A 27,803-nucleotide genomic window follows, 5' to 3' on the forward strand; every position below is an offset into this window, starting at 1 on the left:
AGATCATTGGAAAGTCGGCATACGACGGAAACGAGGTGCATGAAGCGTGAGTCAGGACCAATGTGGCGGAGCATCTCATCTGTGATCTTCTCTCCCAGAAAGAATGCAGATGTCCCTGTTACCATTTTCGTTCCAATAGTGTCCTTGGCGCATTGCATGTATTCTTCGTAGGTCGGAATGCGTTCGCTGTGCAACCATTCTGCTTCCTTTAGAAAGGAAGCTACAAACTCTGCCCACTGAAATGAACGCATGCATACGATATGTAAGCCTATTGTTGTGCTTGTGAGAGAGCCTATATGGTTCAGGACTTAATTAGTTCAAAGATATGACATGAGAAATATTCCAATTAAATATTTTTTAAAAAAATCTCTCATGTTTGAAATATGGAAATCTAAATATAAGACAGTTGCAACTGCTGAACTATAACTCATTCCAATGCTTTTAAGTTGATCAGTTGGCCAGACTTGGGTGCTGACCCATTTAAATTGTTAGGACACTAGAAAGTCCAGCAATTTATCGACAGGGATTTTATTTAAAAAGAGACTTAAGGAGAGTTTCGTTCTTCCGTTAAAGAGAAGGACAGAGGAAAAGGAATTATGTAACCAATCCAAACTAATACGAGACCTCGTTAGTCGTTAGCTATATTTCATTTCTTCTTTTAAATTGGCCGAATGACTTCTTAAAAAGGTCGGAAAGAGGTGCGGCCAAAGCCTTTGATGGACCTGGGCTAATGTCATTAGGACTGAATGTCTAATCTTTGGGTTATTGTCCTCCTGCTAGAACTTAGCTTTCAGCATCTAAATTGATTAATTGAGAAAATTCATACTTACCATATGCCTGAATATGGGAAGGATGTCGCGACCCTGAACTCGGTTGGCTTCTGCTGCCAGCTCTAGATAGGTACCGTCTATGCCTTCGAATGCTAGCTTGTGTTGAGGAAGATCATTGATAAGAGATGAGTCCCACCTGGCATGGAAGAGATATTAAGAATGATAGAAAAGGCCTTTAATCCAAACATTCTAAATCGGTTTATAGCCTCATGATTGCACCCTTCCTTCAATTAGAGGAGGTTCCATGTTCAAACTTGTTGGTAGGTGTCTCTCTGGGTGCTAGAAATGGATAATTGACATCAATCCATGGCATTGATCATGCTTTCCTCAAAAATAAAATTAAAAAAAAAAAGAAGATGAGATTAGATGTTATGCTAAGCTAGTCTCTACGCTGATTGGAACCCAGACATGGGTCAGGGCTAGAACTAGATTGTGGTTGTTCTGTTAATAGGCTCGGAGAAGTTAAGCACTAGAAAAAATTCGACAAGGAGGATCGTTTGATAATTTAGTATGGATTTAAAAAATGTTGTGGGAATAATTACACCGGAGGTGGAAATAAAGTGGTGCTTGTTAATTCACTATTTAAAAGAAAAATACGTATAAATCTATGGAACTCAGAATCACCAATAAAAATGCAAGAATGGAATATTATTAGTTGTTATCAAAAGTTTGAATGGAGACAGCGACTTCTGAAGTTAGTCATCCTCCCAAACTCTTTGCTTTATAATAGTGGCAAAGTAGGCGATTTGCATGAGATCCTTATTGACATGAAAATTTCCCCATGTGTTGAACAACTTCTCTGAGAAAAACAAAACAATTTGCTAGTGACATTCTCCTAGCAATTGGATACATGCTGAGAAGACCATCCAAAGACCAACTTTGCTAAGCATGAAACATGCTGAGAAATTGGGCTGCCTCCTCCAAATCGAGAACATTATAGGTTATTGAGTTGGTGTTTCCTATCATTTCATTGAAATGGTCGGTTTGGGGGGGGGGGGGATGCGGGGCCGTTAAACATAATCAAATATACTTACCTCCTGAAAGCCTCGTTGAAGCGCCGAAGTTCTTGAAGGTCATAGCTTTTGTCATCAAAGAGATCATCAAGAATGGTGATCAAAGCTATACACTTGGTATAGGCTAGCCGAAAAGATGAAAATTGAGGTTCATAGATAGTTGGTACCACTATAAAGTAACTTTGTATAAGCCTCTTACGTCCACGTTTTATTTCATCAAACCCAAATTGCTGCCACCATCTGCAAAAGTTAAAGCAGAATATCGAAATATCCATGGCAAAGAGCTACAAGATGAAGATAAAAATATGTGATGATATCTAGATAAAATCACTATATGATAATTTTCATTGCTATCTTCCATTTACTTGAGTCAACACTTGGTGACCGCTCCAAGATATGAAAGGAGAACCTTCCTTCCAAATACAGGATAGGGCTCAAAATAATATTGTCAAATTAAAAGAATATGTTGTATATGTACTTGATCTTAACTTTTCTCCAAGATCTTGGTTATATGTTGCTAGAAAATCACATACACATATACAACTCTTTTTATATATAATTAGATCAGATATATAATTAGTTGGAATAAATTAGAAAATAAATGGACCAGGTATGAATTAGTTGAGACCAAGTCTATTACAAAGGGGTCAGGCTTAGGTTTATCCTCTTAATTGGCTTGGTGAGTCGATGCAAGGAGAAAATAAATCTTCAAATTCTAGCATTTAGTTGCCAGAATAAGTACAAGTATGGGTGCAAAGGAAGTTAATATTATATAGATATTTTTAGTAACAAAGCATTTAGAAAGCAGGTGCACAATCAAGATTTGGAGAAAAATTTTGAATCGGATAGATTATTCTAGATATAAGATTCCGGCTAGTAAGATTCATTCTCAAATTTCTAAAATTAGTGGCAGCCACATCATATGCCATGCTCTATTAGAAGATTGGTTCGGATGATTAGAAAAATTGCATAATTAATATTTAAATAAATAAATAAAATATAATAAATAAAAGGTGGAGAATATAGAATGTCTAGGATTTATCTTTTTTTCCTCTTAAATTGCTTCTCTCACTTAATTACTTTTTTGGATGTCCTATTCTACAAAACTAATTTTTAAGTTTATTTCGCTTTTATTTATTAATATTTATAATTGATAAGTAATGTGCTGATTGAGGATGATAGGTGAATATGGGTTTGTATGAAAATAAATAGCTTTAGATTTATTCTTTTGAAATTAATGTGAATGGGTTGGGTATGGGTTGAGGTTTTTTTTTTTGACTCAACCCCAAGTTGATCTCATCAAGACCTAAGCTAGCTCATAGCCATCCCTAATTGTGAGGATAGAGATATCAGTTGATAGATGCGAATATGGTTAGCAAGAAATTATTATTTTCATCCTATGTCCAAGATCTTAATTAGTTAGCATCCCTTAAAATATATGACTTATCATACTGACCTCTCCAATTCCTCCAGCTCTTGTTGATATAGCTTTTGCAACTTTTGCAAGTCCAACTTTGCAAGTTTTAAATATTTTCTTGTACTCTCATTTTCTGGCCACAATTGTTTTATAATGCTTCTTGACTCTAATCTTGGCATGAGGTGTCGGCGAGGTAATTCCAATGCAAAATTTACCTAGACAAATCAAATTAAAGCAGATTAGATAAAGCTAAAAAACGTCAAATCCCGGCATTTGATATTAGAATATGACTTGAATTTAAGTGTCATGGCCACCTTCTAGTATTTAGCATGTGCATGGACAGGTTCATCATATAGTTGCAATTTCACTTTTCCATAAACATTGCAAAAGTTTGCTTACTAGGGACAAATATGGAAAGAAGGATGGAAGGCAATATTCTATATATATATATATATATATATATATATATATATATATATATATATATATATATACACCAATCTTCCTCCCTTGCTTTGAGAACAATATTCCAGCGACAGCTTGCGGGGGTCTTACCTCTATCCCAAGGTTGTTGGGCTGCAACAGAGTTGGGTTCCCCTCTGACAAGACGTTAAGGAGTTGGGACCTTGCAAATTCCTGTGCTTCTCCCATGATTTTTGATTCAGACGGGAAGCCTGTCTGAGAGCATCTATACAGGTTCAACATAGCTGATATATTGGTCGGTGAATCGACGGAGAAACATTCATAAAAGCTCTTTTTCCCATCCTCTAAAGCCATAAGAACACCTGCAAATGGATAACGAAGTGGTCAATCTCATTTAGTTGAGTTATATGGGCTTATGGGCTTGGAACAAGATCCATAACAAGCATACATCACAGCTAGGCCTGCAAGCAAGCATGCAATTCGCAGGGACCGGGGTGTGCCCCTAAAGTTCCCATCCAGATATTATTTGAGCAGAGAAAAAAGGCCGCGATACCTGCAGAGGCTGGGTAGCCATGAAGCCTTAGCAAGCGAAAGGCTAATACTGTGGCTTTTGCATCATTCAACCCATACTTATCATCCCATTGCCTGCAGTTGAAAAACATAATTACGTGCAGAGCTGTCTAGGTAAATACGAGATGACCGCACCTTATATATAGGAGTCTCCACCTTCAAAAGAAATTTTGAAGATGTGGTCATGATCTCATGACACACTTGTTTTATTAGATGCCAGATTTTGGTTGATTTAGAGTCTGGCTCATATTTTTCTTTCTCTACAGTTGGCTGGGTGGCACTTTAGACACTCAGGGCACGAGGTAAGTTTATATATACCAACACGATCGATGCACTTACATGTAGCTTGTGCGTAAAATACGTCGGATTTGGTGTTCGAAGTATCTTTGGATTCCAAGCCGTTCCATCAAATCCACCAACATTAGAGCCTCAAAAAGAGCAGCAGTATCCATTAGACAAGTCTCAATGGATGCAAGTTCTACCTCTATTACACCAATCAGATCCTCCTCAGTTTCCTCTTCCTGCATGAAGCCCTCCTGCAAGAGGCTAGGTTGGTAAGATCATGTCCGACAAAAAGCTATATCTCATCTTTCTCCTCTATAAGTGTGAGGATCCGTACAGGCGTGTGTTTAGTCCCACATCGGTTATTTGCTGGATAGATATTGAGTACTTATACGGGATCAAGAAATCCAAATAATACTTTTGGAGTAACATTTTCGGTGAGGTTCTGAGTTATTACAAATGGTATCAAAGCGAACTTGGCCCATAGCCTACGTGGACTAGGGAACACTATATTAGGGCTTGAATGGGAGGAGTCTGTAAAGACCCGTGCAGGCGTGTGTTTAATTCCACATCGGTTATTCGCCGAGAAGATCTTGCGTACTTATACAGGATCAAGGAATCCAAATAATACCTTCTGGCTAGCCATTTTGGGTGAGATTTTGGGTTGTTACAGTAAGTCATGTTTGGTAACTCTTCTACAAACATTGGGAGGTTCATTATTTTGTAGGGCATCCTACTTAGCTGGGTGGGGAGGTGAATCAAGTCTAAGCAACGAGAATGCAAGCATCTAGTTTCCTCAGATCCATATTAGTTTTGTAAGATAAATCATACATGGGAGTTGACATATCATATTTTTTTAATTAATTAGTATAAACTGGCATGCATCTTGAGGTTTAATAAATCTTGCTCTACTGCTAGAGAGAAAGACAGAGACCTCCGGCTTTAGAAGGGCAAAGGAGGAATGGCGCGTGCTTCTTCTCGTGCGAAGAAGCTGAGGTGAAAGGGAGAGTGACTGACGGAGGTGGCGGCCCGGAGATTCTGGCAGCGATACCAAGGCAGATGGGCGATGGGTGAGAGAGCGCGGAAGTGATGGAGCGGGAGGCTGAGCAAGGGAGCAGGGGAGAGCCATACTACTCAAAATTCTTTCCTTACTCTGGCCTCTGATCTACTCCTGGTATGACTCCAGGTAATGCCTCGCTGCCTGCTATATAATGACGAGCGCGGGGTTTAAAGTCTAAACACTCGTCCCTTACGTCGAAGAGTGTCATTTTTTCTTTTTCTTGTGGGCAACCTCAAAGCGAAATTAGTGTCCATATGTAGCCAAGAAGACAAAAGAAAATGGTGTACATATACGATTTTTTTTTTTTTCGTTGATCAGACTATCATTGACCAGTCTGGAATTTACACGCCCACTAAATCGACAATCAAAATAAGGCGACGTACAGAAGAAGTATACTCCTAGCGAACCGGTCCTTAATGCTCAGCAACACGTGAGCTTCATTAATCTCTCTATGAACAGGTTCTGCTTGAAAAGTAGCCAGGGATGATATGTTCCGTCCAGCCTGGGCCAGGACGATCGGTTTTTCAACGAAGATGGTGACAAATGATTGTTTATAACAATGTATGACCAGCGGGATGCCATCTGGTGTCAATTAACAATTTCAAGCACCGATAGTTTCGAATGGCTTAATACTGATACAGAAGACTTCTGCAATTGAGCAGGAAATTGTGGAGGGAGATCCAGTCTGCGATGCTTAATATTTGACATGGTCAGTTATAAATTTAGTGTCTGAATTACTTGATCTGTTGGTCATAGATCCTATGTTCTGAGTCTAAGATATAATATTTCTTCTTTGACACTTCATCATTCTAATTTATGCATGTACATTTTGAAATCGCAACACCTCCCACACTAAGGAGGAAGAGCTAATCCTGAATGTTATTTGCCGATGCTAGGAAGAAGTATCGGTAAGTTATCTACCGTGCCAAAATTTATCAACGCAGCTTATTAGCATTTGGAGATTACAATGCTTAAAAGCATCGGCAAGGAAAGAAGGGATTTTATTAACGCTTTCTGGTAAGCATTGTTATATTTTCCAATACTGATGAGATGCTGGAGATCCATAACTTGGACTAGAAGGTCACGAGCACCATAGCAAAGAGTGGGCTACGACCTATTTTTCATTGCAGAAAACGTCCCCCAAAGGTCATGCTCGGATTGCCACCAAGGTGGTAGCCTAGTGGTACTGGGCAGCAATTCTAACCACAAGGTCCCAAGTTCGAATCACTGCGGCGACGATTAAATTGTGGACCGGAGCTTACTACTTTTGGCCACTGCTTGGACTTGTGGTGTAGGACCGCTCTTGAACCGCTAGTAGCCGGGGTGGTGCCGGGTGTGACGTACTCATACGTGGGACTCGAGCCAGAGCTCAGAGGAGTAGCTGAGCCGGGCCCACGGGTGGGGAGGGTATGAGTAAAACCGGTCGGGGTGCCCAACACACGGCCATTTCTGCCCGCATCGAACATTCTCCTGGCGGGGCGGGGGCCCAGTGGGGGCTGCTACGCGGGGGTGGACTTGTCCCTTCCTCCCCCCTACCCCTTTTCTTTAGCAAAAAAAAGGTCATGCTCGGATTCGCCGCTCACCGAAATCATGCCCGCCAGTTAAACTGATCAATAGGAGCGTAGCACGTGCCATGTGGAGTCAATAGCCAAACAAATCTTCAAATGATTAACAAAGGTAGTTACAGCTCAGCATGATCTTGGCACGCTGGATAAGGAAAGTCGTTATTGCCTAGGGCAAGAGATAGGGAAAAAGCATAAAAGCTCATCTGAAAATTGTGCGATTGGAATCACAACAGATCAACACCCTCCTCTGTATAAACTTGGCTAGGGGACCCTAGGTAAGAGACTTTTCACCTTGCTTTCACCTGTCATTCTACTCAGATCTCTACTATTCCTTTCCAAAACTGTAATAACCCAAAAAAGCAAAAAGAAAAATTGGGGCCAAGGGCCGGCCCAAAGGGGCCAGGCCCAGCCCGACCTTTGACCAGCCCAGTCCCGTGGTCTTGTGGGCCGGCCCGGAGGGGGCCAGGCCCAACCCGACCGTGCACAGTGGCACGGTCCAAGCGGAGAAGAAGACTCCATTCCTCCCCGATTCTGGCAGAAGAGGTAGCTACCCGAGGCCAGTTCAAGTTCAAATCAAACTCAGAGATCTTGCCTATATAACTCCCCTTCTCCTCCTTAGTTTTCCACCACGTGAATTGTCGGGAATTGCCACCGATTCCGAGTTGCTTCTCCGAGTTCTTCCCTCGAATCCTCGCCGGAAACATCACCGAATCCTCGTCAAGCTGAGGTAAGACCCAAGCCACTCCTCTCTTCTTCTTTGGATCATCTAGCCATGTTTTCACCTTGAATAGAGCCAGCAAGTTGCCGAATTTCCATCCAAAATAGGGGTTCCCTATTTCGGCTTCTTCCAAGCCCCGCCGGCGGCGGCTGCCGGGTTCAGCCGAGCTTCACCGCCTCCTGAGAGTTCTAAGTTCATGTGGCATCGATCAGGGAGATCGGCCATGTTCAGGCCGATTTTGATTGGTTCTTTGATGGTCTTCTTCCTCTTTTCTCCCCTTCTTCTCGTCGGCCGACTACCGTTGCCGGTGGTGCCATGGTTGAGGGTCGCCGTCGTCGTAGCTCGACCACTTTGGGCCGCCACCCCCCTGATCCGTGGAAGAGAGGGAGAAAACAACTCTCCTCTATTTTGGAAGAAAAAGAGAGCCCTCTCTCTTCTTTCTCTCTCCTTGCTCTCTTGGATTTCTCTCTCTTGTTTCTAGTTTCTCTCTCTATGGGACTTTCGAAACTTTTCTCTCTCTTCCTGTTGGTACTTTCTCCTTCTAAGCTTGATACGGGGTGATCATTGGTTGTGACGACTGTTGGATAGTCCTAGGTTGCTACGTGATGGTAGACCTTGTAGTGGACTAGTAGAGGGTTCTGAGTTGTCGGATATCTCGAATAATTTTTTATATTGATTTGATTTTTTAGGAAAACAATCTTTTGGAAAAGAGGACGTTGAGTAGGGTTATGTGCACTCCGGTTCGTAGATCACGGTGTGGGCAGGTGATTGGTTTGTTTGGTTGTTAGTAAAGAGGTAAGAATCCTTGTACATTGACTTGCATGACATAAATATTTTTCTACCTATATATATATATGATATGCTATGATCCTGATAAGTAAGAAGCCAGAATAGTTTTATGATAGTTTTGGTATTAAATTGTATTTTGATCATGTTCGCTTGTGATGGATGGTTTGATGGGTACATATATGAGCATTACTTACATGTGCATAATCGAACTAATAGATGTGGTGTTCTGAACTAACAATGTTATTATTGGTTAACTCATCACAGGCTGAAAACGTAACTGTGGTTAGTTTAAAGCCAAAAATAAATAAAAAAAAATTGATATGTGTATGTGAATTAGATTAAATAAATGAGGACTTTAGAGCTTATCTCGTTATTATGGCAGGCCCGCCATAGGTTGGAAATGTGATAGTTTGTCAGGCTCCATCACGGGCTGGAAATGTAGAACTATAATTGGCAGGCCTCGCCACAAGCTGGAAATGTGATACTTTGGCAAGCCCCATCACAGGCTGGAAAATGTGACCGAGATTTGGCCCAAAGTCGATAAGATAATTGATCCGAATCAAGGTAAAAGAAACGGGAAGAAAAGCATTGAAAACATCAACGGAGATTTATGAAATATCTTATGCTATATCACTCTTGAGTGGATGGATTTCTATTGATATTTGATGTTCATATTTATACTGATTATTCGAATATTATTGATACCCAGTTTGTGATTTCATGATGTGTGCAACGATATTTTATTGTTTTCAAACTTATATTATTATTATATTGGTGTAGATGTGTGAGGATTCTTACTGGGGTGTAAAGCTCACCATCCCTTCTTCTTTCTTTTTTTTCAGTCGTAGGATGAATAGTTTCGGATAGGTTTGAGCGCTGAGTTTGAGTGTCAAAGTCATCAGTTAGTTAGTTAGTTTATTTTGATACCGATGAACATTGAAAGCTACTCTTGTAATTGAACCAATTTAATTATTTGGATTTGTTGGATTTATCTATTTGAATTAATTAAAAAATTGTGGAGTTGTCGGATTTTTGTTCATCTGACAAAAAATCTACTTGACATAAACATTGAAGGGTTTCCCACCAATATGTTTCGACAACCTTGATCGCTTCGCTTTCATCGCAGGTTGGAGCTTGTACCTTGTTGGCCATCTTTATCCTAGCAAAGCAGACCTCATCCACCAAATTGCCGACTCCGTCAGATCGGATTTTCGGTGGCAACACCTCCCGACTTATCCCAACTGATGGGCCACGAGGATCTTAATTGGTGGGCCACCAGTTGAGGCCAGCCCTCTTATGGTCGATTTCCCACAAACAGAAGATGGGGTGTCTGGAAGGAGACCTGGATCTGCGGGATGAATTGATCAGCCTCTCCATCGCCAACATATTGGCAGTGAGGTGGTGGCTTTCAAGGTGGAAAGAAGAGGCCACATTGGATGATGTTAACCTACTAGGCCAAGTGCTGGCCACCTTCCTCTCACTATGCATGTCAACATGGTGTCGAAGCCCCTCACCATGGCCATGGAGTTCGACAAGGGCTCGGCTCCTTAGATGGGACATTGTTGCTAGCAACCGAGCCGGACGGCAAATGTACCGATTATTCGAGCTGCTGATCAATGCCGGCCTCTTTCATATGGTTTTGATGGGCAAAATCTATTATTATTATTATTATTATTATTATTATTATTGGTGCAACGGCGGCTTACACACTACGGATGTGAATGCGGGATAAGATCTATTATTATTCAATGGATGAGGGGCAAATATAAGAAAAAATAAAGGCTTCTGTCTTCTTGCCCAGAAGCCTGCATGCTTAGACACCATAATATTAAATTGCATGGGGCAAAAGGAAGAAGAGCTGCATGCGCTCTCCGCCACCCACAAGAGGCACTCTAATCCTAACTCTGAGCAATCGTGATGGAAAGAACCTAAGGAATGAGTTAGGGACCAAGTCCGCAAGATATCGCTTTATAATGTGCCTCACTCATTAGAGATAATTGCAAAGATTAAGATGGATATAATCTCCAATACGGTTGCATAGAAACTTGTTTCTTATTGTAACGGCCACAAACCACATATTCTATCACTATATCAGAGGCTTTTATTTTAAATTTAGAATCTTTATTAAAATAAATAAATAAAACAAAACTCGGTGCCCTGCTAGTGTGGGCTGCATCTGGATGAGCTTAAATTGAATCAATCCCCAGAAGGTTATCATCAACACATGGGCTAGGATCCAAGATATTGGGAGGACTTGGAGATCGAGCTTTAGGAGATGGAGGTTCCATATTGGCAGCAAGGTGCACTACAAAGGTTATAACATTGAGTATGCTCCTTTCACGATGGGCAAAGGAATATGCCCTAAGGGCACCTTTATGATCGATGGTCCAAGACTCCAAATGGTGATGGCCCTGGCCAACCTTCTCTTCTACTTTGATTGGCAGCTCCCCAGTGGGATGAAACCCTAGGATCTGAACGTGAACTGCTAGTCTCTTGTCGCACTAACATGTCAAACCAACGTGCATGTTTCTTTTTTCTTGTAAAGCAGTCGCTTTGATAGCCAATATGCACGTCGACTGTAGTAGAACCATATCAGAACGTTGATTTGTTGTATCAAAGCAGCAGAACAGTCAAAAACTATCATGATTCTAGCCATGGAACTCCCCTTCTGCAATTATTAGATCTTCGTTGTTATCTACATATATTGCAGTGTAAATAAAATTATTTAGATTTTGGAAACTTGTAAATATATATATATATATATATATATATATATATATATATATATATATATATATATATATATATAATATGGAAAATATTGAAATTATTGATATTTTTTAATATTTTATATAAAATAGTTTGAAAAATATCATAAAGAATGAAATGAAGTTATTAAATTTTTATTTTTAACAGAGGAAAAAGAATTGTTTTTTTTTAACGAAAAGAAATAATTATTAAAATATGAAATATCAACATACTTCGATTAAGTATATTTTATAATGTAAATAAGCTTTTAATAACTATAACAAATCTTAACTTTAATAAAGTAGATTGCTGACATGGAGGCTGGGTTGTTCTTAGCCTCCAGAATTTTTAAACAATATAAGAGATATTATAGGTGGCATATTTCAATTTTCTCATCTTTTTTAATTGCTAGAGGTTCTTTTATTTCTTATAATTACAGTTTCTAACACTTTACCGTGTCCAAGTTGTCCTATTAAAAAAGTTCCACAAAGAATAAGAGCATCAAGCTATGTACACAGACAGTAGACTCCTACAGAATCGGTCCTTACACTACAGAAAAAAAGGAAAATGCCGACGCTTATACACCGACACTTCTTAAAAGCATCAGTAATTTTGGTCCAGCGTCAAAATTTGCCAACACTTTTTAGAAGTGTCGGCGGTCACAACGCTAGAACGGAGCTTGGGTGATTAGACGATGCTTAAAAACATCATCGGAGTCCCACGACGCTTTCTCTAAAGCGTGCCCATTTCACCCACCCCCACCCACATATATAAGGCCCCCTCCTGGTCCCTAGCCCCTCCAGCCGCCCGCCGCCTGCTGCCCTCCTTATCCCTAACCCCTGATTCGGAGCCATGGCCATGGTCCAGCTCCAAATAGGGGGAGGAGATGCTCCAGCCCCAAAGGAAAGTGACGGTCCTTTTCTTCTCTCATCCTCCTCCTCTCTTTCTCTCTCTCACTCCCCTCCCTCTATTTATATTTCTACTTCATTTTAGGGTTTCTATCCGGTGGAGAGGGGATGGCGACGGAGGAGAACAGGGGATGGCGACGGAGAGAGGGTGTAAGAGCACCGGCGGAGAGCCGCACGTCCTCGCCGTCAACGATAGCTCCATTGACCGGAGGGGTTTTCAGATTTCTCTATGGTGCCTCTCTTCATCTTTCCTTTCCATTTTTTTTCCTCCCCTTATTATTTATCTTCATTTCTTTTCTTTTTTTATTCTTTTTGTTCCTTTTTTTTCTTTTTCATGTTCTTTTCTCTTTCCTTTCTTCATTCTTTCTTTTTGTTAGATAAATAATATAGTTTCAAAGAACGAACTTTGATTGAATTTTTTTCTATCTCTCTTTTGCAGTGACGGCTGTGGCTAGCAGGAAGAGAGCTCTGGAGCTCCTGGGTTAGGTATGGCCATTTATTTAAATTTTTTTAAGCTATATGTATAGAATATATTTTTCCTTAGGATTAATATGTGAATATAAGATTTGGGTTTACTAGATGCCGGAGATGACCGGGTACTAGAAATGGAGCCCCCTCCCTTGCCTCTTCCTCTTCTTCTTCATCGCTTCCGAACGATCAGGGCTTATAAGCCGTCCTCAAGGCCCCCAGAGATTTGTAAATAATTTTTTTTAAAAAAAAATTTATTTACAGCGACGCTTATAAGCGTCAGAATAGACTATATTTTTTTTGTATAAAGCGTCGGCAAATCCCTGTTTTTGCCGACGCTTTCATGTTGAGTCGGCAAAAACTTTTGTCACTCCGGTATCGCCGACGTTTTTGCGACGCTTTAATAGCGTCGCTGGAACTTTAGCCGATGCTTATAAGCGTCGGTAAAGATCATGAAAAGCGTCGGAAAAGATTAGTTTTCCTGTAGTGTTAATGCTCATCAACAGGCGGGCATCATTAATCTCTTTATGAACAAGTTTTGCTTGAACAGTAGCAAGGGATGATATGAGCCTCCAACTACCTCCAAAATATATACCTTATATATCAGTCCAGCCTTGGTCGTGCATCATGTTGTCTGTGGGCAGCGACCGGCGATTCAAATCGGTATATGGCCGGCACGATCGTCTTTCAATGACGATGTGACAAATGATTATTTATAACAATATATGACCAGCGTGATGCCATCTGGTAACTATTAACAATTTCAAGCACCAATAGTTTCGTATGGCTTAATACTGATGCAAAAGACTTCAGCAATTGAGCAGGTAATTGTGGAGGGAGAGTTAGCGATGCTTAATATATGACATAGTCAGTTATAAATTTAGTGTCTGAATTACTTGATTTGTTGGCCAGGGACCTAAGTTTTGAGTCTAAGATATAACATTTCTTCTTTAACACTTAATCATCCTTCTTTAAGTGCACAAAAAACCTTCAACAATAATTTTTTTATCAATATCAACATCAGTATGATACTGCTAAAGCTAATAATTTTTAAATACTGACTATAGAGTTTAGCAAACTCACCTCTTAATAGGATACATCCATCGGTAGTGAACTAGTCTACCAAGTTTAGCTTCTGAAGCTAAGTGAATGAGTAGATGAACCATAATGGTAAAAAGCTTAGGAGAAAATATCTTTTCCATGTGGCAAAATGTAAGTGTAACATTAGACTCCAACTGATCAAGCTCTCGAGGAACAAGAAGTTTGGAACATAATGCTTTAAAAAATGATGACAATTAAGAAACAATTTAAAGAACTTGTTTCGGCGTTGACGATCTTAAAGCTAATGAAAAGATATCTTGCATCAAAATGTTACCATCATGACTTTTAAAGATTCAAAAGTTTTCACTCTTTAAGATTTATGCGTCGTAAAATATTCGATGCATACTCATTAGTAACCTTCATATTTGTTAGAACTGCTAAGAAAAGATCTTTCTCTTAAGTACATATTTTGTAACATGTAGGAAGTATAGAAAATTTATCATTGGCAAGTGCTTTCGGATGAAGCTCTTGTCTTATGCCCATATCTTTCAAATCAAGATATGCTTTCAAGTTATCTTTGGTCTTCCCATCAAGATTTAACAATGTTCTAATCAAGTTATCACAAACATTCTTCTCTACATGCATCACATCAAGATTATGCCAAAGAAGATTATACTCCCAATAAGGTAAATTAAAAAAATGCTCCTTTTTTTAACTATTTTTGTTTAGATGATACCATTGTGTCATCGGCATTTTTCTGTCTATATACGTTGTCATCATCCTCAAAAACCTTTGCATCAATATTTTTAGTAGTGATGTCCACTATTAAACTTTCATTCATTGAGTTGCCAACATCCTTCCTTCCCCTTTCATCCTTCCTTCCCCTTTTCTTTGAACATTTGGAGACCTTAGGATAACTATAATTGATGCCTTACATTTGTCTAAGAACTTCAATTCTAGTTGGTAGAATATGGGTAGATGGCAACTTTATAATACCATCAAATAGATCATTCTGAAATGGAAATGGATGGTTTACTTCTAACCATCGACGATGGGCCATCGGTGGCAACGGTGTCTAGTTCAATAGTTTCTTGCAGACCACACTAAATACTTAAGACACTGTCCAATATGGCAGTGGCAACCACACAGGGGAAGTTCTATCCTCAATCTCCCTAAAAAATTTTCAAACATGAATAATTGAAAGAACTATCCATTTGCTCGTGTCTGAATTTATTTACTTGGTGCACAACTATCACGCCCTGAACTCGAAGTGCAATAGACGCCGCATTGCTGCACGGCAAACTGTACAGGTATGCAAGGCTACAGATCATATCAAAGCAATAACAAATTTCTGATTTTTTTAATCAATAATTTATTCAAAGCAATCATACAAAGTTTCAAAATAACATATATCAACATAAATCATATTAAATATTCTAACTAATCTAACAAAAATGCCAATAATTGAAAAATAATATTCGAAATCTAGCGCACTCCCCAGTCTCGTGTGATCATGCTTCACGATTTGAAAAATAGAGAAAATACGATAATGGGCTACACTAGCCAAATAAGCAACATAATACCCTAAAGTAGGGTCAAAGCATGCCAAATATTTAATTAAAGCACAAATTAATGACCGAAAAGTAAATCACAAATAAACATATTTTTTAAAAAAATTTATTTAGCGTTTTTAAAAAACTCTGATACCAAAATTGCGACATAAATAGGCTATGGCCATGTAACTCAGTGGCATGGGTTGCACAAAGTATCAAATCCACTATTATTAACCACCGGTGGCAACGGTGTCCAAATACCACTATTTTAATCATCGGTGGTACGGTGTCGAAGCTAGTTTTTCACATATATAAGTCGATAAGACCAACGAATAATCTCCATTGGCAGGATCAGAATAGATGATATCCATGCTGAGAAAAACATACATATAAAAACAGATTTCATAAATTATCCAGTCATATTTTCCAAAATTTCATAACATAACGTAATATAATTTAAAATAATTACTATCATAACAATAACATACCTGACCTGTTTAACTAAATATAAAATATATATCAAAATCAACTAATAATTATTTTATCAAATAATTTGGAAAATACATTTTAAAGTATTAAGTTAATTACCTTTTAAAATTATCATTATTTTGGGGGAGTCTCCTCAGCTTGCCATTGCTGAAATTCCTTTTTCCATACAGGCAGAATTTTCTTGGGAAGCACTACCAAGGGCCTGGCAAATGGATACTCGGCCAAAAAGCTCTGGACAAAACTAATGAGCATAAAAGTTTTACCCGATCCCGGGGCATGAGCCAGAATGCAGCCCTCCGGTTTATCATTTACTAAATTTCTAACCAAAAAATGAAAGCCTTCTAACTGATGTGGCTTCATTTGCTTCAAATGCCTAGGATGGATAAAAATGTCAGCTGCTATAAAATCTTCCAAAAATTTAGGTACGGAATATTGTAATGTTTCGTCTACATCCTTGGTGTTTCTTGATCTGGACATGAGCGTCCTTGCTGCCCGTGGGGCCTTTGCCCATTGGTATTCAAATATTGTGTCGATACTTCTTTGAATAACTTCGCAGATACGACAAACAATGCCTAGATCATCCTGAAGTACGGGGAGGTGCTTGCATTCTTCTTCTTCTTCTTGCACAGCAGCTGGCTCAACATAATTAGGATTCTTTGAGCACTCCATATCTAATGACATTTCTTTCCAAAGATCATCCAGCCGATGCTCATCATTTTCTAAGTTTTCTGCTTCATCTTGTTGGCAGATTCCCATGATCGATGAATGCTCCTGCACAGCCGCAGATGAAACAAGCGTGGAGTTTACATCAGTTTTTTTTTTCCTCCATAGTCATTTCAAAAGCAAGAGCTTTTCCACCTTGTCTTTCGCCTCTCTTCTCTGCTTAGTCTTGGTTCACAAGATCCTGAAATCGCTGCTTCTCAGGAACTTTCTGTAGGACAACTTTTTGATATTGAACAGATGGTTGCCTGTTTGCTCTAAATGCAACACTACCATCTAACTTATTACTTCCATAGCCATAGGGAATTATCTGGTTTGAATGACTTTCTTGCGTTATAATGGCTTGTCTTTGGAAGCTCTCAATTCGAGTTCCAGTGTTTGTCATGAATCAGAGGATTTCCTTCCAGAATGGGAAGCATGTTGACTTCCTGTTTGATGGATTGCATCTTCATCATCTGAATCAAGAATTATGACAGATGTGCTGTCTTTCCCTTCTTTGTATTTTTGGGCAAGAATCCGTAGGGCCATTTGCAACATCTGGAATTTTCCTATGCATCATTAAATCAGAATCACCACAATATAAAATATTCTGATCACTGGACTCATATGTTTTTTTTTTTTTTTTTCTGCAGACATTCTCACGGATGTATTGGCAGCAGCATCAATGAAGTCAGCCTCCAAATCAATTATATCTGAAGATATTGAACTATCAACACGTCGATCTGAATTCTGATTCCCTTTGGTTGATAGGTCCGACCAAGTATTTATCCCACGATGAGAGCTAGAAAATAGACTTGGATAGGAATTTGCAAGTGATGGCCGTAATGTGGACAAGAATTTGATGACCTGCATCCTCTGAGCATGGAGAGTTTCATACTCTTTGGTTACCCTTCCATATAATCCATCATCCAAGCTCCAGAAGATTCGACAAAGCAAGTGGATCTGAATAATCTCTAACTTTGGAGACTTTTCTTTGGCTTCCTCAAAACCAGAACATAAAACTGCCACCTCCGATTTGTTACGATGGTTATTATCCTCATCGTCTAACTTTGATCTTTTATGTCTCTGAAGATACATATACAGGTTCAAGATTTCCGACGAGCTGTTCTCCTTGGGGAGATCAAAAGATTCTTTCTCCCATCCCCTTCTCTTCCCTTGCCCCGGCGCCCATGGAACGAAAAAAAAGAGAAGTTGGAGCCGGAGAAAGAGTGGCACGGCGGAGTTCGATTGGCCCAAAACGGCCTATCTGGGCCAAAGAAACCAGCCCAAAATGGCCTATCTGGGCTGGATCTCACAACAACACAGCTGAGAACCTTCATGACATCTCAAATTGACATTTGAATATACCTACAGTCATCTAAAGACAGGTTCTATTAGATGCTCTACTGGGTTTGATAGGCGTTGCCTGGCCTTAACAAGTCTGCATTTTTTCCGGATGTTTAAGAGTAGTAGTAGAGGGCGTATTTATGTCCCAAACTGTCATCATTATGTATCTTTCTTTCACCAATTTAAGTGATCATGAGATTTTGAGATACCAATTTCTTAGTTGATTTGGAGACGATATTTGTACTCTCCGGCTAGTACTTGACCTTGTTTACCCTACCACGGATCATTCGCATACTATAGTTCTAAATGTTAGTCATCTTCGAAATTTTTTCATGGTTATTGACTGGAGTTATATGTTATCTTTGATATAGATACATAATTAGTTTGTGACATCACACATCAGATGTATCAATCCTTTAAACAACTGCATATAAACACCATGAGATTGTAAAATTTTTTGACCACTCATGGAGGCCTGCATAGAAAGACATGTAAACTATGTGACTCTCAACCCAATGCTACTGTGGTCTTTCTTGATGTTAGTACAAGTCTCATCTATTTTGTGAATACGATTTGACTTTTTAGAAGCGTTTGCTTCCACCTTCCACAGCTGGGTTATTTGCCTGAGTGGTTATTCTGATGTGTAGGTGGCATGAGTGATTTGCTTGCTGTTTTAAATTTTCATGGGAACAGCTAGGATATGAATTATGTGAGGGAGATTGTAATACCCCTAAAAATAAAAAAATAAAAATAAAAAGGAGAGAGAGGGGTGGACGGGCCGGCCCGAAAAGACCGGGCCCATCCACTATATACGATCGTGTAGGGCACGATCGTGGGAGAAGAAACCAAAAAAAAAAAAAAAAAAAGAGGGAGACGGCGGCGGCGTTAGAGGCGACTCGCCGGAGAGACGAGCGCCGGAGGGAGGAACCGGCCGGCCGCGGAGGAAGCCGGAAGCTTTTCCCTCCCTCGGTGAAGATCAAATCGGGAGAAGAGGTCTCGGATCCGTGCGGAAAAACCCAAGACCCCTCCTCCGATTCCTCGCCGGAAAGTCGCCGGAACACCCTCATCGGGCCGAGGTAAGCATGGCTTCGTCCTTTGCATTTTATTTGCCTGACTTTGGTTGGGTTTCCTGGGTTATGGCCGACGGAATCACCGAAGAAGGATCCGAAACAGGGTACCCCTGTTTCGGCTTCTCTCCTCTGGATTTTTGGCCGCCGTCGGCCGCCGAGATGGCCGGGATTCATGGCGGTTGGAGTTGGTCGGATCTGTGAGGGGGTCAGAGAGGGTTTTCTAGGTTATGTATGTGATGAGGGAGGGTGGATCCGAGGTCTTCTTCCTCGGGATCCCATCCTCTCCTCCTCTTCCCCTCGTCGGTTGGCCACCGGCGGCGGCGACGGCGGCTGGGTGTCGTCGGTTGGGGGCCGAGCCACCATCACGGTGGCCTTTCCGTGGAAGAAATGGAGGAAGGGGGAGGGGTCTGTGTCGGTTGGAAAGAAGAAGAAGGAGAAGAAGAAGAAGAAGAAAAAGGAGGGAAAATAATAATATAATAATAATAATAAGAGAAGAAGAAAAAGAAGAAGAGGAAGAGACTTCTTCCTCTCTCTTTCTCTTAGCCGGTTACCATCGCCGGCGACTGCAGCAGGGGCGGCCGGCGATGGTTTGGCCAATGGTGGCCGAGGGTGGGGAGGTGAGGGCGCAGCCACCCTGGCTGTTGCCCTTGGACCAAGGAGGTGGAGGAAGAACCCTTCTCTATCATCCACCCTTCTTTTGGTCTTTTCATCGGGACCGGCCATCGTCGCCGGCTTGGCAGCGGCCACGGCTAGCGACGACATGGGCCGGTGGTACAAGGGTGGGAGTCGGGCCACCCTGACTGCCCTAGATTTGGAGAGATTGAAATGTTTGGGGACCTGGTGATGGACCCCATAGTAGATGTGAATTATGGTTTAGAATATTTAAATATTAAATGATTTAATTTGTGATTTGTAATTGATGTTGTAGAGGAAGGGTCGGCGGAGCCAGGAGGTTTTGATCAGGGGACTGAGCACCCCAGCGCGTAGGTTGTGATTTGGACTGTGTTTGAGTCACTCTACAATTTCTGTAAGAATCCTTACATCTGAGCACTTCTATGCATATATTGATTTATCGTTGGATTTATTTTACGGTTGTGTTGTTATTGCTTGTGAGCTGATATGACACATATGAGATGAATGTTTGTCAACATATTTTCATTATTATGTTGTTATTGTTTATGTGTTGATGCGGCACCTATGAGGCGTGCATGTTGTTTTAATGAATATATTGAGATAAATTCATTTGGGAAGAAATAACATATTTTTGAAAATTTATGAAAATATGTGATGTGATGGGAATGTGATTGAACATGTAAAACTAGACATGTAATATGGGTTGGACTAACCTTGTCATGAGATAGCGGCCACGAGCTGATGCATGGGATAGCCTCTACGGGCTTACGGATAGCGGCCACGAGCTGATGCGTGGGATAGCCTCCACGGGCTTACGCGTGGGATAGCCTCCACGGGCTTACGGATAGCGGCCACGAGCTGATGCGTGGGATAGCCTCCACGGGCTTACGCGTGGGATAGCCTCCACGGGCTTACGCGTGGGATAGCCTCCACGGGCTTACGGATAGCGGCCACGAGCTGATGCGTGGGATAGCCTCCACGGGCTTACGGATAGCGGCCACGAGCTGATGCGTGGGATAGCCTCCACGGGCTTACGCGTGGGATAGCCTCCACGGGCTTACGGATAGCGGCCACGAGCTGATGCGTGGGATAGCCTCCACGGGCTTACGGATAGCGGCCACGAGCTGATGCGTGGGATAGCCTCCACGGGCTTACGCGTGGGATAGCCTCTACGAGCTTATGCGTAGGATAGCGGCCACAAGCTGATGCGTGGGATAGCCTCCACGGGCTTACGCGTGGGATAGCTGCCACGAGCTTATGCGTGGGATTTGTGCAGTCTTGGACTGGGACATGATCTTGGTTAGTCCAACGCCAGAAATGAAAAGTTTGAAAACTTGGAATCTGAGTAATACGGGAATGGATCACATAATATGAAAAAGGATTGGTGTATATGTACTGATTACATATATTTGTTGTTTGTTGAGCTTTTGAAATGATGAAATGATATGTATATTTTGATACTTGATTATTTTATGATTTTGTTGTGTGTGGCTGTTGGGATTCTTACTGGGCTGGAAAAGTTCATACTACACTTTCATTTTTTTTTCAGAGGCACTGGATTCGTAGAATCTGTCGGATGGGACAAGAAGTGAGCTCGATCTGAGTCAGACTGCTAGATAGTTAGAAGTCAATTTATCTCTTATTTATGGACATTTGAATTTATGTAATCATTCAGTACATTTTGGTTGGATCTGATTGAATTCCATTAATTATTGATTTTGGCATTTATTGGAATTATTGGAATTATTGGAATTGTTGTTTATCTTAGGCCTTGCATGATCTTTAGGGCATTGCTCTAGGGATCATGCGGCCAGTCGCGTGCCGGACCCGGATGATGGGTTCGGGGGCGTGACAGAGTGGTATCAGAGCTTAAGGTTATGGTATCCTAAGGTTTAGGAATCATAGGGTTTAGGCTCGAGTAAGCCTGAGTGGGGGAAAATTACTAAACATGCAAGATATTGAAATGGTGTGTTTAACATATTAGGGAGGCCAATTCTGTCCCATTCTGATAATCTTGATGCTGGAAAAAATTTTGTAGGTTGATATGGTGCGAGGGCGTGGTCGAGGGCGTGCCCGAAAGCCGACCCGATTTGCAGATGGCTCCACGGCTTGGGCACCCTCTGGACAGCAGGAAGATACCTCATCCACGCCGACTCGGTGTGTGCCACAGCAGGAGCACACTATGGACCCTACTGGTAGTACTCCAGAGATGGGAGCTCCGGAGATTGGGACATCCGAAGGACCAAGTATTCAGCTTGAGGAGACGATAAATGCTTCACAGTTGATGCAAATGTTTTATTTGACTCTGGTGCTACCCACTCATTCATATCGGCCAATTTTGTTAGAAAGAATACTGAAATATCACCAGTGCCATTAGAATTTGATCTTTGTGTCTCAACGCCAAGTGGAGATGTTATATTAGTTAATTCAGTTTGCAAGAACTGTATATTGGGCGTTGAGGACAGGGAAATGAATGCAGACTTGTTGGTCTTAGAGATGAATGACTTTGATTTGATTCTTGGAATGGACTGGTTGGCAGCATACCATGCTACTGTTGATTGTTTTGAGAAAACGATCAAGTTTCAGATCCCTGGTCAGCCAGTGTTTGGGTTGGTGGGTAGCAAGTCACCTCATCAAATGAAATTAATCTCAGCTTTACAGGCTAAGAAGTTTCTCGCAAAAGGTTGTGAAGGATTCTTAGCTGCTGTGTTAGATACCCAGAAAGAGGAGCCCAAGTTAGAGAATATCCCTGTGGTGGCAGAATTTCCAGATGTGTTTCCAGATGAATTGCCAGAATTACCCCCTGATAGGGAGATTGAATTCTCCATCGACTTGATTCCTGGCACTGGACCAATTTCAAAAGCTCCATATCGAATGGCTCCAGCTGAATTGAAAGAGCTGAAGGAACAACTACAGGAGTTACTGGATAAGGGTTTTATCAGGCCTAGTGTATCCCCTTGGGGCGCTCCTGTATTATTTGTGAAAAAGAAAGACGGTAGCCTCCGACTCTGCATAGACTACCGAGAATTAAACAGGGTGACAGTACGGAATAAATACCCACTACCAAGAATTGATGACTTGTTTGATCAGTTGCAAGGGGCTCAGATTTTCTCGAAGATTGATCTTCGTTCTGGCTATCACCAATTGAAAATAAAGGCAGAGGATGTACCTAAGACAGCTTTCAGGACCAGATACGGGCATTATGAATTTTTGGTCATGCCTTTTGGTTTGACAAATGCACCGGCTGCCTTCATGGATCTTATGAATCGGATATTTAAACCTTATTTGGATCAGTTTGTAGTGGTGTTCATTGATGATATTTTGGTGTATTCAAAGAGCTCACAGGAACATGAAGAACATCTAAGGGTAGTATTGCAAATTCTTAGAGAAAAGAAGTTGTATGCAAAGCTATCAAAGTGTGAGTTCTGGTTGGATAGTATTTCTTTTCTTGGGCATGTGATCTCCAAAGAAGGTGTCTCTGTTGATCCAATGAAAGTGGAGGCAGTGGTTGGGTGGTGTAGACCTACCAATGTAACTGAGGTGCGCAGCTTCTTGGGATTGGCTGGATATTACAGAAGATTTGTTGAGGGATTCTCCCGTATTGCCATGCCTTTAAGTCGCTTGACTCAGAAGCGAGTAAAGTTTGAATGGACAGATGACTGTGAACAGAGTTTTCAAGAACTGAAAAAGCGTCTGGTGACAGCCCCAGTGCTAGCTATTCCATCTGGAACAGAAGGCTTCACCATATACAGTGATGCATCTCGTAAAGGACTAGGATGCGTTCTGATGCAGAATGGGAAGGTGATAGCTTATGCCTCTAGACAGTTAAAGTCATATGAACAGAATTACCTACACATGATTTGGAATTGGCAGCGGTAGTTTTTGCTCTGAAGATATGGAGGCATTATTTGTATGGGGAACACTGTGAGGTTTTCACAGACCATAAAAGTTTGAAGTATATCTTCACACAGAAAGAGTTGAATTTGAGGCAAAGGAGATGGCTAGAACTACTGAAAGATTATGACCTGACTATTAGTTACCATCCAAGGAAAGCAAATGTAGTGGCTGATGCTTTGAGCAGAAAATCCTCAAGTGGACTGGCAGCATTGATCACTATACAGAAGCATATTATATTAGACTTGGAGAGATCAGGGATTGAGATACGGTTACATGATCCTAAGATACATTTGGCTACCCTCACAGTGCAACCTACTCTGATTGAAAGGATCAGGATGTCTCAGAGAGAGGATCCAGAGTTACAGAAGATCAGAGAAACAGTAGAGTCAGGTGTGCAGTCAGAATTCCGGGTGCATGAAGATGGCTCTTTAAGATTCGGGAGCAGGGTATGTGTGCCAAACGTACCAGAAATGAAGAAAGAGATTCTTGATGAGGCCCATAACTCAGCTTATACAGTGCACCCAGGAGGTACTAAAATGTACCGGGACTTGAAGGAAAATTTTTGGTGGAGTGGCATGAAGCGAGATATAGCTCAATATGTTGCACAGTGCTTAGTGTGTCAGCAAGTGAAAGCTGAGCATCAGAGGCCTGCTGGACCACTACAGTCTCTTCTTATTCCTCAGTGGAAGTGGGAACATATCACCATGGATTTTGTGACTGCTTTGCCTAAGACTCCTCGGGGTAATGATGCAGTGTGGGTGATTGTTGACCGACTAACCAAGTCAGCACATTTCTTGCCTTTTAGAGTTGGTTTTTCTTTAGAGAAATTGGCAAGTATGTACACTCTATATAAATTGAGGATAAAAAGATCTAGAGGTTTTGCTCTAGTTCTACTTGGAAATTTGAAATTTGGAGTTTCTTAGTCTTAATGCAAAGTGATACGTTAGTCAGAAATCATTTTGTGACTTTAAAGAATTAAATGAATTAAATCAGAGTGTGCAGCGGAAGTGTGGTGGTTTGACTTATTTTGAAACTGGTTAAGATCATTAATATTTGATCTAAAAGGCATTATGGTGAAATACTTGAGTTAGTTTCAGGAGAATGTTGTTGATTCTATGGATCTCTTATTTGTTGGAATGATGTGGGAGAAAGAAAAGAAAAATGATTATAGAATATTAAGAGCATTTGATACTAAAGATTTCTCCTATTTCTGTCAAGTCAATTATGATCTCTGTGTAGAATCAAGAGAAATTAATTTCCTGGGATATAATTATGGCATTTTAATCCAAGGTTGGGAGTTTGGAATTCTTTTGAAGGATATCAAAAGAACTTACTATGTGTGGTAAATAGAAAGGATCAAGTTTTGAGATGATGTAATTTTTGTATGTCAAAACCTTGTGGGTAGGTACTCCGAGAGGGAGACTATTTGAAATCTCAGGGATGATATAATGGATGCAATTTTTTTAAAAAAATTTGAGGCTTCAAGTAAGTTAATTTCGAGGACGAAATTTTTTTAAGGGGGAGAGTATGTAATACCCCTAAAAATAAAAAAATAAAAATAAAAAGGAGAGAGAGGGGTGGACGGGCCGGCCCGAAAAGACCGGGCCCATCCACTATATACGATCGTGTAGGGCACGATCGTGGGAGAAGAAACCAAAAAAAAAAAAAAGAGGGAGACGGCGGCGGCGTTAGAGGCGACTCGCCGGAGAGACGAGCGCCGGAGGGAGGAACCGGCCGGCCGCGGAGGAAGCCGGAAGCTTTTCCCTCCCTCGGTGAAGATCAAATCGGGAGAAGAGGTCTCGGATCCGTGCGGGAAAACCCAAGACCCCTCCTCCGATTCCTCGCCGGAAAGTCGCCGGAACACCCTCATCGGGCCGAGGTAAGCATGGCTTCGTCCTTTGCATTTTATTTGCCTGACTTTGGTTGGGTTTCCTGGGTTATGGCCGACGGAATCACCGAAGAAGGATCCGAAACAGGGTACCCCTGTTTCGGCTTCTCTCCTCTGGATTTTTGGCCGCCGTCGGCCGCCGAGATGGCCGGGATTCATGGCGGTTGGAGTTGGTCGGATCTGTGAGGGGGTCAGAGAGGGTTTTCTAGGTTATGTATGTGATGAGGGAGGGTGGATCCGAGGTCTTCTTCCTCGGGATCCCATCCTCTCCTCCTCTTCCCCTCGTCGGTTGGCCACCGGCGGCGGCGACGGCGGCTGGGTGTCGTCGGTTGGGGGCCGAGCCACCATCACGGTGGCCTTTCCGTGGAAGAAATGGAGGAAGGGGGAGGGGTCTGTGTCGGTTGGAAAGAAGAAGAAGGAGAAGAAGAAGAAGAAGAAAAAGGAGGGAAAATAATAATATAATAATAATAATAAGAGAAGAAGAAAAAGAAGAAGAGGAAGAGACTTCTTCCTCTCTCTTTCTCTTAGCCGGTTACCATCGCCGGCGACTGCAGCAGGGGCGGCCGGCGATGGTTCGGCTAATGGTGGCCGAGGGTGGGGAGGTGAGGGCGCAGCCACCCTGGCTGTTGTCCTTGGACCAAGGAGGTGGAGGAAGAACCCTTCTCTATCATCCACCCTTCTTTTGGTCTTTTCATCGGGACCGGCCATCGTCGCCGGCTTGGCAGCGGCCACGGCTAGCGACGACATGGGCCGGTGGTACAAGGGTGGGAGTCGGGCCACCCTGACTGCCCTAGATTTGGAGAGATTGAAATGTTTGGGGACCTGGTGATGGACCCCATAGTAGATGTGAATTATGGTTTAGAATATTTAAATATTAAATGATTTAATTTGTGATTTGTAATTGATGTTGTAGAGGAAGGGTCGGCGGAGCCAGGAGGTTTTGATCAGGGGACTGAGCACCCCAGCGCGTAGGTTGTGATTTGGACTGTGTTTGAGTCACTCTACAATTTCTGTAAGAATCCCTACATCTGAGCACTTCTATGCATATATTGATTTATCGTTGGATTTATTTTACGGTTGTGTTGTTATTGCTTGTGAGCTGATATGACACATATGAGATGAATGTTTGTCAACATATTTTCATTATTATGTTGTTATTGTTTATGTGTTGATGCGGCACCTATGAGGCGTGCATGTTGTTTTAATGAATATATTGAGATAAATTCATTTGGGAAGAAATAACATATTTTTGAAAATTTATGAAAATATGTGATGTGATGGGAATATGATTGAACATGTAAAACTAGACATGTAATATGGGTTGGACTAACCTTGTCATGAGATAGCGGCCACGAGCTGATGCGTGGGATAGCCTCTACGGGCTTACGGATAGCGGCCACGAGCTGATGCGTGGGATAGCCCCCACGGGCTTACGCGTGGGATAGCCTCCACGGGCTTACGGATAGCGGCCACGAGCTGATGCGTGGGATAGCCTCCACGGGCTTACGCGTGGGATAGCCTCCACGGGCTTACGGATAGCGGCCACGAGCTGATGCGTGGGATAGCCTCCACGGGCTTACGGATAGCGGCCACGAGCTGATGCGTGGGATAGCCTCCACGGGCTTACGCGTGGGATAGCCTCCACGGGCTTACGGATAGCGGCCACGAGCTGATGCGTGGGATAGCCTCCACGGGCTTACGCGTGGGATAGCCTCTACGAGCTTATGCTTAGGATAGCGGCCACGAGCTGATGCGTGGGATAGCCTCCACGGGCTTACGCGTGGGATAGCTGCCACGAGCTTATGCGTGGGATTTGTGCAGTCTTGGACTGGGACATGATCTTGGTTAGTCCAACGCCAGAAATGAAAAGTTTGAAAACTTGGAATCTGAGTAATACGGGAATGGATCACATAATATGAAAAAGGATTGGTGTATATGTACTGATTACATATATTTGTTGTTTGTTGAGCTTTTGAAATGATGAAATGATATGTATATTTTGATACTTGATTATTTTATGATTTTGTTGTGTGTGGCTGTTGGGATTCTTACTGGGCTGGAAAAGCTCATACTACACTTCCATTTTTTTTTCAGAGGCACTGGATTCGTAGAATCTGTCGGATGGGACAAGAAGTGAGCTCGATCTGAGTCAGACTGCTAGATAGTTAGAAGTCAATTTATCTCTTATTTATGGACATTTGAATTTATGTAATCATTCAGTACATTTTGGTTGGATCTGATTAAATTCCATTAATTATTGATTTTGGCATTTATTGGAATTATTGGAATTATTGGAATTGTTGTTTATCTTAGGCCTTGCATGATCTTTAGGGCATTGCTCTAGGGATCATGCGGCCGGTCGCGTGCCGGACCCGGGTGATGGGTTCGGGGGCGT

General features: G+C 41.6%; 1 protein-coding gene and 1 long non-coding RNA gene across 2 annotated transcripts; one reads left to right on the forward strand and one right to left on the reverse strand.

The window, feature by feature from the left end:
* Positions 1 to 675: 675 nt before the first annotated feature.
* LOC120105426 (bifunctional cis-abienol synthase, chloroplastic-like) lies at positions 676 to 16,979 on the reverse strand. Its single transcript, XM_039117856.1, has 8 exons — positions 16,773 to 16,979; positions 16,325 to 16,645; positions 4,593 to 4,789; positions 4,237 to 4,328; positions 3,816 to 4,045; positions 3,300 to 3,475; positions 1,865 to 2,083; positions 676 to 966 (listed from the first exon to the last, which is right to left on the reverse strand). Exons 1-8 carry the CDS (start codon positions 16,977 to 16,979, stop codon positions 807 to 809), a joined length of 1,602 nt encoding a protein of 533 aa, XP_038973784.1. The 3' UTR covers positions 676 to 806.
* Positions 16,980 to 26,114: 9,135 nt separating this feature from the next.
* Positions 26,115 to 27,696, forward strand: LOC120105439. The gene is made up of 2 exons (XR_005507825.1): positions 26,115 to 26,420; positions 27,503 to 27,696. It is a non-coding gene; the product is annotated as an uncharacterized LOC120105439 (long non-coding RNA).
* The last annotated feature ends 107 nt before the right edge of the window (positions 27,697 to 27,803 follow it).

Source organism: Phoenix dactylifera, unplaced genomic scaffold (assembly GCF_009389715.1).
Source record: "Phoenix dactylifera cultivar Barhee BC4 unplaced genomic scaffold, palm_55x_up_171113_PBpolish2nd_filt_p 000283F, whole genome shotgun sequence".
In the NCBI taxonomy this organism is placed as follows: domain Eukaryota; kingdom Viridiplantae; phylum Streptophyta; class Magnoliopsida; order Arecales; family Arecaceae; genus Phoenix; species Phoenix dactylifera.